At 40.7% G+C, this 11,322-nt stretch overlaps 1 protein-coding gene across 1 annotated transcript; it reads left to right on the top strand.

The window, feature by feature from the left end:
- The first annotated feature begins 5,687 nt into the window (after positions 1-5,687).
- Positions 5,688-8,700, top strand: LOC124291075 (sodium-dependent glucose transporter 1-like). Its single transcript, XM_046727983.1, has 3 exons — positions 5,688-5,968; positions 7,154-7,439; positions 8,004-8,700. The coding sequence occupies exons 1-3, from the start codon at positions 5,906-5,908 to the stop codon at positions 8,603-8,605; spliced, it is 951 nt and encodes a 316-aa protein (XP_046583939.1). The 5' UTR covers positions 5,688-5,905; the 3' UTR covers positions 8,606-8,700.
- The last annotated feature ends 2,622 nt before the right edge of the window (positions 8,701-11,322 follow it).

Genomic DNA, 11,322 nt, shown 5'->3' with positions numbered 1-11,322 from the left:
TGTCACACAGACGTCCGAGAACCTATGAGTGTGGGTTCGAATCCCAGATGGACGGTAAGGTAGCCTAGTGGTTAAAGTGTTCGCTTGTCATGCCGAAGGAAGGAGTTCGATTCCCCACTTGGGTACAATGTGTGACGCCCATTTCTGGTGTCGCCCGCCGTGATATTGCTGGAATAATGCTAAAAGCTCACTCACTCACTCACTTATCTACTGAACATTCTACTGAAATAAACAGCAAGTAGCCAGGATCGACAACATTGTTCGTCATATCCCAGGTATTGTTCACTTAATCACCCACAACTTTATATGCAACTGACGCCAGAAGCGTGACGACCATTGAGCTGTAACTCCTAAACTATCGCAAGTCATACATGCTATACATGCATAAGTTGCTTTTTGTTTGATCTCCGTCTTTTTCTACATACATGCTAACACGTAAAATGAAGTCGCGACAGGTCACGGCTTGCATTTGTATTCTATTTCACCAGCCTAATTAGGTGATATAAATTTGAGGCGGTATATAACATTAATTTTTATTGTTGTTATGAGATGTGTACGGGCACGAACTTGGGAGTGTGGGGTTGCGTGGTGCTTGCCGTTCCCTGTATTATAGCTTAGTTCCCTCTCACACACGTTACTCCAAAGTGTCCTGTCGTAGTTTCAACCCCTTTGGCAGGCAAGGAAACAACAAGTACACATTTTAGCGTCTTTTGTATAACGACCCGAATAACGACCTTTGAGGTGTAAATTGTTCTAATTTCACTGTAATGATGTAAGGTTATTGGTTGGTTTGTTGTTTTACGCCGCACTAAGCAATATTCCAGCTTTATAGCGGCAGTCTGTAAGCGACCGTGTCTAGACCAGACAATCCAGTGATCAACATCATGAGCATCGATCTACGCAATTGTGACACGATAAGTGTCAACCAAGTCAGCGAGCCTGACCACCCGATCCCGTTAGTCGCCTTTGAAGACAAGCAGCGGTAACTAAAGATCAATGATGTAAGTAAACCACGCATTTAACCGACAGTGTTCGCCTTTGTGAGCCATAGTGCCAGAGTACAAATTCTAGTACTTTTGTTGGGTAGAGTCCCATCAGGAATTCGAACCAACACCCTCTGAGTCAGGCACCTAATCGCCAGCACACAAAGTCTGACGCCTACCTGCTCAGCCACCGCGGCTTCCACAAGTTTTGTGATTGTTGATTGATTGTTGTTAAAGTAGCAGCCAACAATATTCCAGCCATATGACGGTATAAAACAGAATTATATTTACTTTGATAAATACATTTCCCGTTTTTGTATGATTGTGTTTTTCAGAAGAGCGGGGATTGTGGATCGCCGATTCGTCTAAGACGCCCATATGCGCTGTGCAGAGTTACGCCCCTCAGACGTGCCAGAAACCTATGATCGAGGGTTCTAATCCCAGATTCGCCTGAATATGTTTCTACGTTTTTCAGCTCATGCAGTACGTGTGCACATGGTCAGATCTATTAGACATGCATCACGTTTCGCCTTCTTTCCAAGTCAGGCTGACACAACGTGATCCAACCGAAATACTGACAGTGTTTAAAGTGACGTGGGACAAACCCACTCTGTACCACATGTTTTCGCAAACGAATGGAGTATGCTTAAACTATTATAGAGCGGCTTGACCCCACAGCCAGACAGACGACTGTAAATGACAGGACATCATGACCTAGTCAAGAGTTCAGTAAGTATACACTGTCTTTCTATATATACACCAAATAGGTCGAGACACGTCATCACAGGCTCCTCGTCGTCTCTCATCACACAGGGGACCCGCCTCAATGTCACAGAGACCTGCCGATACTGGGGGACACTCGGGACCTTGAATGTGTTCTCACAAATGGGGCTTGTGTGCAAGTGCATCTTCATGTGCATCACGAATTCAGTTTTCTACATTTTGATTTATTACCTGATCCGATTTTTTAGCAAACATTATGTTTGTTTGTTTGTTTGTTGCTTATCGCCGCAATATTCCAGCTATATGTCGGCGGTCTGTACATAATCGAGTCTGGACCAGACAATACAGTGATCAAGGTCATGAGCATAGATCTATGCTATTGGGATATTAACCATGTAAGCGAGCCCGTTAGTTGCGTCTTACGACAAGTATGGGTTGCTGAAGACCAACTCTAACCCCGGTGTTCTCGGGTCACAAACAATATGAGTGACACATTCAGGAAGTGTATGTCCGTCATCGCCCTCGGCGAATTTGCTCGTGATATAACGAGGTAAAAGCGACAACATAAATTCATAAAAGTAGCCTTTCGGCCCACTATTTAAGTACTGAGCACACGAACCACCCTTGTAAACCTTATAGACCCGTGAAGGTCCGGGTTAGAATATTGCTCTTCAGTAACCAATGCTAGTCGTAAGTGGCGACTAACGGGATCGGGTAGTCAGGCTCGCTGACTTGGTAACACTTGGCATCGGTTCTCAATTGCGCAGATCGATGCTCATGGTGTTGATCACTGGATTGCCTGGTGCAAACTCATTTATTTACAGACTGCCGCCACATAGCTGGAATATTGCTGAGTGCGGCGTAAAACTCAACTCACTCACTCACAGTAAATCTTATATTTCAGCATGCCTCGGGTAACGGATTTGGCGCATTGTAATAATTATGTATATTATCATTTTGTAAATATTATCTGAAATGTTCATATGAATGAAAATTAACATTTGTTATACCGCTTAGGAAAAACGAACGTTCAGGGTTACGGCTAAAACGATTATGTGAAAAGATAAAGCATTAACTACATGTATATCTGAAAAAACTATTATCAGAAATCTAATTAAATGTAGATATTGACAGTACAAAAATATGGTTATCAATTCCACTAGAGTCGCATATATGCAATCACTATCACGTGTTTACTTCGAAGTTTAGTCTATTACGTACTGTAGCCTTTACTTCTGTTTGACTATGTCAAAAGTCCTCAACTTGCAAATGAGAGCTTACTTCCTAGTCATATAAACATGTTAATTTCATATTTCAAAATGACAATGCAGACATTTCTTAGTGGGTCGAAAGGTCATGTTCTCAGTCAATGAAAGCAAATAACGGCATTGACAATGTATACTGTATAAGTATGAATACTTACAGTGTGCGCCATCTGTAACAGGAAAGAGGACGTGGTTGAGGGGGTATAGGATGAAGGGCAACAGAGGGGAGGTACACAGTTGGCATGACGTGGCAGACATTTCACAGACAATGATTGACAAGTCGGCAGACAATGATTGTTCGATTTCCCCAACGGGTGCAGTGTGTGAAGCCCGTGATATTGCTGGAGGATCGCTAAAAGCGGCATAAACTAAACTCACTCACTCATTAATGTCTGAGAGTAAACCTAAAGAACAAGTCCAAGAGTACTATTCAGCATCTGCATAGGATCATTCCTCTGAGACCAGTAAAGATCCGAGTAAGAATTCAGCAACCCACGCTTGTTGTAAGAGGCGACTAACGGGATCGGGTGGTCAGGCTCGCTGACTTAGTTGACACATCGTATCCCAATTGCGTAGATCGATGCTCATGTTGTTGATCACTGGATTGTCTGGTCCAAACTCGATTATTTACAGACCGCCGTCATATGGCTGGAATATTGCTGAGTGCGGCGTAAAACAATCACCAAACCAAATCACTCCTTTGACCGAAGAAGACTACCTTGCAGTAGTATAGTATGTATATAACATGTATGATTGTATTTCAGTTCAGACGAACATTCACAGTGTAGTTTTGTGGCAGGTGCACCCTTCATTAACCAGGGAATTATATGGTTATTCTAGTATTATGGCCATCCTACCACAGAGGTAAAGTAAACAACAACAACAATATAGTATGAGATATAATGGTCACAGTGTGGGTGATGCAGGCAGGGGCAGTAAGCCGCGGTATTACCTCGGACCCCATACACATTACATACCCTGCTTCTTACATCCGATTTGAATGACCCAGCACTGAAAATAGCCGGTAAAGGATAACGTACAATATACACGGAATCAGTTTTCATATCGGGGATGTAACCTTTGCATTATTCCATAATTCTATTCAAATACTGAAACCTACCTCAGAAGAATCGTTTTGAAAACGTGGTCGCTGCTATGGTTACAGCCTGTCGAATATGCGCTGAAATTATTCCAAAAATTAAGCTGAAGCAAATATTTTTTTAAGTGGTTTAAACTTTTCAGCCAGATGATATCTGTTGCTGAGAGGTGAATGTTACCATCATTGTCTTTTTGCTTTAATCACTGCTGTTGTTGTATACTACCTCTCAGGGGCGGTGGGGTAGCCTAATGGTTAAAGCGTTGGCTCGTCACGCCGAAGACCCGGGTTCGAATCCCGACATGGGCACAATGTGTGAAGCCCATTTCTGGTGTCCCCCGCCGTGATGTTGCTGGAATATTGCTGAAAGCGGCGTAAAACCAAACTCAATCAGTCAGTCAGTACTGCCTCTCAATTAGCACTGCCACACTGCTACCATTGCATTGACTTGTGCACATAGTTCATTTTTGAATACAATTGTTAATGACAGCACATTTCTTTGTCGTTTGTAAGTTTCACATAATAGTTCTCTTACAGACTGATTCCTGGTTAAGTATTTAGCTTAGTTACACGTAACAGAAACTGAGGCTCGTCAGGAATCGAAATTTAATATATCACAAGAATAATTGTGAAATACACAATGCCATTTTTAGAATGTGGTCAAATGTAGCATATGTTATATTTGGGATTACACTTTCTCAGTAAAGTACACGCGGTGGCTGAGCGGTATAGGCGTCTGACTTTGTGTGCTGGCGATTAGGTGCCTGACTCTGAGGGTGTGGGTTCGAATCACGGATGGGACTCAACCCAAAAGAAAGTACTAGAATCTGTACTTTTACTAAGAAAGTGTAATCCCAAATATAACACATGTTACACAAGAATAATTGTCAAAGTTTTTCGATTAGAATGTTACTGTTGAACTGGTTGAATTGGCCAAATATTACAAACTTGACACCAGATCTGAAACTTTTTTTACAAGTCCGTTTTAGAGGACTTATACGGAAGCTCCTATGAAGATGATAGTAGGCCATGTTGAACAATTTGGAATAGATCGGAACTGCCAATGGATTGAGTGCACTTGCACAGTTACACTTTAGACGGCAGTATCCACACTAGGATGGCTAAGACGAAGACATAATATGGTCACATACAGGCCGAATTGTCTCCTCTGCATCTTCTGGGATAAAGGTAGTTGATTGTAAACCCTCATTCCTGTATAAAATCTACATGCAGGGTCAAGATGCCACAGGCTATAAAACCCTCACAATTTATATGAACTCATCTTGCTGTAACATGTTATACTATATCCCATTGTGTTGACATCAGCAACAACAAATGGCAGGTGTTTCATTTACGCAATATAGATACGCAGTTTCAAGCCTCACTGGACATTAATTGCGAACACAATCAGATGAATTACAACAACCATATCCCTGAGAGTCGGCAATCCTTGTACACAGTACCACAAAATCCTTGTACACAGTACCACAAATCATTGTACACAGTACCACAAAATCATTGTACACAGTACCACAAAATCCTTGTACACAGTACCACAAAATCCCTGTACACAGTACCACAAAATCCTTGTACACAGTACCACAAAATCCCTGTACAGTACCACAAAATCCTTGTACACAATCCTGCTGCAAAAGCAGCTTCACTTAGTGGGGCTCGGTGAAGTCTACAAGAAGTTGAATATTGTAATATTGACTGGTCGTAGCATATCAGTAAAATCAATATCCTGAATGAGAGCGGGAGTGTTACAGTGTTGATATTCATATGGTATGGTGTATCAGCAGATGCCGTTGTTTAGCGGTTTCTCTTAAAACATAGCGATGGAAGACAGGGCTACCCGGGTTGTTGAAACTGTATGGCTATTCTGGGCCTTCCATTTTGTAGTGAGTACATTTGCGATTTGTGAAAGTTTATGCAAGACTTAGTTAGATACGATTGTATGTTTCATGTTCATTTAGAATATTTTGATATATATCGTGAGTTTTGTTCCATTTACCTTTCAACCCTCTGCCCTATTGACTAGACTAAATCTCCTTTCAGCAAGTAATTTTGAAGCCAGGATGCATTAACCATGTGATTCAATTGATATATGACCAATGGAAAACTAAACTATATCCTCTCTACTTTAAATACAGTCAGGAAAATTCGAGTTATATATGTCTCGACGTTAGCTGGGTGTGTGGTATATTCTATAAATACTAGCCTTTCAAACGATAAGGAATATAGTTTACATTAAAGACATAAGTTGTAAAGCTGTATCAAGAAGTATTCATCTTGATATCGATTAACATCATAGCGCTTCGATCAAACGGTTATGATCCCGAGAAGGGTCGGCAGTCAGGTGACTTGAGAGCGGTTATGTTTAGCAGGACGTGCATCTCTAACCACGTCAATAACGCTTTAAAATACTACACCTGCAGGGAATTGTTTCTTTCAGTTCCTGCTCATTTAAATAAAAAAGGGAATTGCATGATACATAATTTTTTCACTGAAGCGTCCAATTTTGGAATTTTCTTTACATGTCTTCCATAAACAGCTGTTTCAAAGCGTAACTGAGGCTTTCAACGTTCAACAACAATGTTCAAGGAATCGTACAACACAATTTGAAATCTTCGCAGAAGGAACATGCTTGATTGTATCTCAAAAGTTGTGAAATGTGGTCACCAAGGGCTGGAGCTGCTTGGATATTAGTGAGAGTTAGCCTCTTGTCATACGGACATTTTAAAGGACAGGTGGAGAGCCCAGGGACGTGCTTGACGTTGGGATCGTTGTTCCCAATGCTAGTCAAATATTTCACTTTTAACTGGCCGCCGTAACACACCTGAAATTGTTGAATCTCGCATTAAACAATGCACAAACATCAGAATAAATCAGCTTAGTCTAGATCTTATGACATGTAACATATAATGTAGGTACGCGGAAGTCAAGAAACACAATCGTGATTGGACTTGTTTCTGATGTGAGAATCAGATTCATAAGTTATAGATTTACTTTAAGGCCATAATGCATTGAATCACAAATTGAATAACCTGTAATACTATGATTCTTCTTATCTTGTCATATTTCAGGGGTTTGTGAATGGCATCCTGGGACCGACCCTGCTAGATCTCAAGGAAATTGTCCGTTCGAGCATGGAGGAGATGAGTTACATCTTCTTTGTTCGTGGAGCAGGCTTTGTTGTGGGAGTAGTCCTATCCTATGTCCTTGAACAATGCATGAGTACGAGGCTCATTCTGACGTGTTCTCTCCTCATTGGCTGCACAGTACAGTTCGCACTTCCGTATGGAACCGTCTTTTACTGTCTGGCCGTGGCGTTCTTTATCATGGGTGTTACTGCGGGAATAATTAACAATGGTGAGTATTCTGGGGTTCGAAGATTGTATACATTCACTTAAAACATTCATTGATTTCTTCAGGACAGGACAAATCTGCCTTACATTGTTGAGGAAGATTTTTGCCAATGCTAAAACGAGTGTACAGTGTTTTCAAAGACATGATCGCAATGCACTTTGAACCTGACATAATTAGGACGTTATATTTTGATTGTTTAACACATTACTGAAAGACTTTATCGGAAATGTTTGATGGCTCACAATTTAAGTAGCGTAGTTGTCCAAAAAGAAATTAATTGCACAAGGTTAGAAAAAACCTTGTGACATAAAAAGAACAATGTTCACGAACCTATAATTACCAGACAGCCATTATTGTCCCAACTTTGAACAATCCATGAATACCTTCAATAATTAACCTGCGACTTGTAATGTCACTAGAATATTTCTGCTCTGAACATTTATTAACACATCTTCAAGAATGAAATATACTAGTATCTACAAAACTATATCGTCGCTCTACGCTTCTAATGGTTACTTTATACCAGGATAAGCATGACCCGGGCTTAAGTTATTTTCTTTATTTCAGTGACAATATCAATATGCAACAAGTTGTGGCCAGAGAAGAAAGGAGTCCCTTTTCAGTTCGTTGTAGTTGGCAGTGGAATTGGCTCCTTCCTTGCTCCCTTCTTGGCCACACCCTTCCTCGCCAACACCGACTCCTCGGACGACGACCTCTGGATAACGAATACCACCATCGCTGATCATCTCCGATCTTATGTTAATGGAACACAGTCACACACTCCCCTTGACCAGTCACGTGTTCAGTATGTGTACATGATCGCCGGTCTTATCTGCGTTCCACCCGTGTTTGCGTTTACGTACTATCACTGGAAAAGGAAATCTAATCCACTTATAAACTATGAAAATATTCAACAAACAGATAAACAATTATATTCTTTGAGAACAGTTATATTTATCGCTCTTCTTTGTTTTTATCACATAACAGTACGTGGCGTTGTGCTTGCTTACGGTGACCTATTGACCCCTTATGGTGTTGACGTTGGCCTTCACCTTTCCAAGTTTCGGATGGCAATGATGACGTCGATCTTTTGGGGATGTTTTCTCCTCGGGAAAATACTCAATCTCCTCTTGTCGGACTTTTTTCAAATTTCGTCCTCATTAGTTTAAATATCAGTTGTATGTTTATTGCATGTGTTATTCTCTCAGCGGCGGGACACAGTCATGAAGTGGTATTGTGGATGGGAACAGCTGTGATGGGAGTGTCCAGCTCCTCTTCCTTTCCAATGGTTCTGGCCTGGAGCGCTGAGTATGTACATCTCACAGCGGGGATAATTACTCTGACTATAATGGCAAACAGCATAGGATGTATTGTAATCCCTTTTTCAGCGGGACAGTTATTCACACGTTATGCTCCAAATATTCTCATGTACTTTATAACTGTGATTGTGACGTATAAGGTTCTTCTGTTCCTGTTCTTGGTGATATGTTCCAATGGCATGAGCACGAGTTATCATTGAATGGGTTGGAATGAAGGGCATTCAATACACTGGATCATATTTGGATGCATTAATTGAATAGGCCCCAGTAAATAAAACATGACAACCCATTCTATCAAAGAAAACGTTTATAGCATCCATGGACGATTCCATTTATAAGCATGTATCAAATAGTGACGTTACTAGGTTTGTGTCTTGCCCCGGTATCCGCCATAAACACATTCAGAGGCAAATCAATTGTTTATCTAAACAAATAGCACCATGTTACGAGTCAGATGACATATTTGCGGCATAAAGCTTTTTGAAGACTTTCCTAACGCCTCGAATATTGCAACACCGATTGCACAAGTTAAGATAGTATACATAAGAGTGAGTGAGTGAGTGAGTTTAGTTTTACGCCACACTCAGCAATATTCCAGCTATATGGCAGCGGTCTGTAAATAATCGAGTCTGGACCAGACAATCCAGTGATCAACAGCATGAACATCGATTTGCGCAATTGGGAACCGATGACATGTGTCAACCAAGTCAGAGAGCCTGACCACCCGATCCTGTTAGTCGCCTCTTACGACAAGCATGGGTAACTGAAGATCAATATTCTAACCCGACGGACGTTCACGGGTAGTATACATAAGACGCTGTGAAGGGAATACAATTAAGTATGGATATTCTGATAGATTATCAGTATAAATGGCAAGTTATAGTCATGCACACAAACAGGTGCAGATACAAATGTTTCACTTAGCTTTCACTGGGTAAATCTGCGGAAAGGTATGGGGTATGAGTGTGCCATATTGAACGATATCAGATTACTGATACACCTGAAACTGAAGTTAAAATATTTGGCCTATTAATATTGTTTTGATTTTAAGGAAAAAGCAAAATTCAGATGACAATAGCCTTCATCACATTTTTCACAGAAGGTATACTTGTCAAGAGTGGCGAGCAAATGACTCGGTTCATCAGGCTCGGTGATTTGGCCGATCGTTTTATCATGACAACATTGTACGACTGAGGCAGCTCGAAAGCTCTCACATATCATGTTTTTCATGGCATGTCTTAATTAAAAACGATTTAAAATAATCTGTAACTTGTCATTTAAGTTTTTTTGTCTTGCGCCTTGTATATAGATGATGACACCAGTAAGTCGGTTCACAACAAACAAAAGGTGACACTGGACTGGGTTCTGTATAAATACAGAATTAATCATGGATCTCATAAACAGATTTCAGTGATTAATCAAAATAATTTTGACTTCACGTCGAATTGAATTTTGTGTAAGTAATTATGATGCAAAATCACAGCACACGTCACACATATCTGTAACATGTTGTGTAATGTATATTGCACCGATTCGGCTCTGATTTGTTTGTTTGCGTCTTTGTTGTCTAACGCCGCTCTCATGCTATATGACGGTGGTCCGTGAGTGAATAATATGCACAAGACACCCCGTGATTGATATCATGAGCATTGTTCTACGACATGCGTGGGTTTTACCCCGGATCTTTACATGTAAGTGCAGCTATGAGGACAAACAACTGAGATGGATATACTTGGATGTAGAGGAAAAAATGCGTCATCATACACATGAAAGGATCAGCATCATGTGTACTATAGGTGTGAAAGTGAAGTGTTATATATCTAGACCTGAAGACGCTAATGTGGATTTTACTGAATTATTTCAACGTTTCAAGACATTGTCATGACAGTGGTTAAAATAGGAAGTTATAATTTGTTAAATGAGGCTAATTATGTTGTGCGATGTCGTGTCCAAACGGTTACCGCGTTCGTTATCCTTGACGAACCAGGTTATTGATTTTCAGCATTTCATACCTGTCGTATAAGGTGACTAACTGTGCTCGGAGCTGAAGGCCGTCTGACTTGGTTGATGAATATCATCGCATCCCAATTGTGGAGTTTGATGATGATGATGAATATGATGATGGTGAAGACAATCCGGGCCACTTGATTTGCTACTCCAGTGTTGATTATTTGTATGCCGGTGTCATACGGCTGAAATATATTTGATTGGAGAGTTAAACAGAACCATGCAGTTTGATTTGATAGCACATGATCAGACACACGATTGTCACAAGTTAAAAGACTGCGGGCATATGACAATTGACGGGAGCCTGAGCAGCAAGATATCGGCAGTCATTATTTTACGAGCGTTTCAACCAGTCTGTTATTTCGTGAAGCTAAGGAGTAACCTGTACTGAACATTGGGGATAGGATATGGATAGGATAGGGTTCTCGTTTTCCCGTTTATGTCTGCTCGAATATTAAGTAATAACAAATAGCATTTTCATTTACACTATTCATGGAGAAGTATTATCATGAACTTTCATTCCCTTAAAACTATGTCAAAAAAATTCCCCACCCCCCACC

This window comes from Haliotis rubra, unplaced genomic scaffold (genome assembly GCF_003918875.1).
Source record: "Haliotis rubra isolate DU_JTF1 unplaced genomic scaffold, ASM391887v1 Scf480, whole genome shotgun sequence".
Classification (NCBI taxonomy): Eukaryota; Metazoa; Mollusca; class Gastropoda; order Lepetellida; family Haliotidae; genus Haliotis; species Haliotis rubra.
The sequence above is the reverse complement of the archived record's forward strand: the minus strand, read 5'-3'. Positions and strand labels throughout refer to the sequence as shown.

Bases quoted from the DNA above. Each gene is read 5' to 3' on its own strand.
- LOC124291075 (XM_046727983.1), top strand. From the start codon at position 5,906: ATGGAAGACAGGGCTACCCGGGTTGTTGAAACTGTATGGCTATTCTGG. The intron at 5,969-7,153 runs GTGAGTACATTT...GTCATATTTCAG, and splicing joins TCTGGGCCTTCCATTTTGTA to GGGTTTGTGAATGGCATCCT. The intron at 7,440-8,003 runs GTGAGTATTCTG...TCTTTATTTCAG, and splicing joins TGCGGGAATAATTAACAATG to TGACAATATCAATATGCAAC.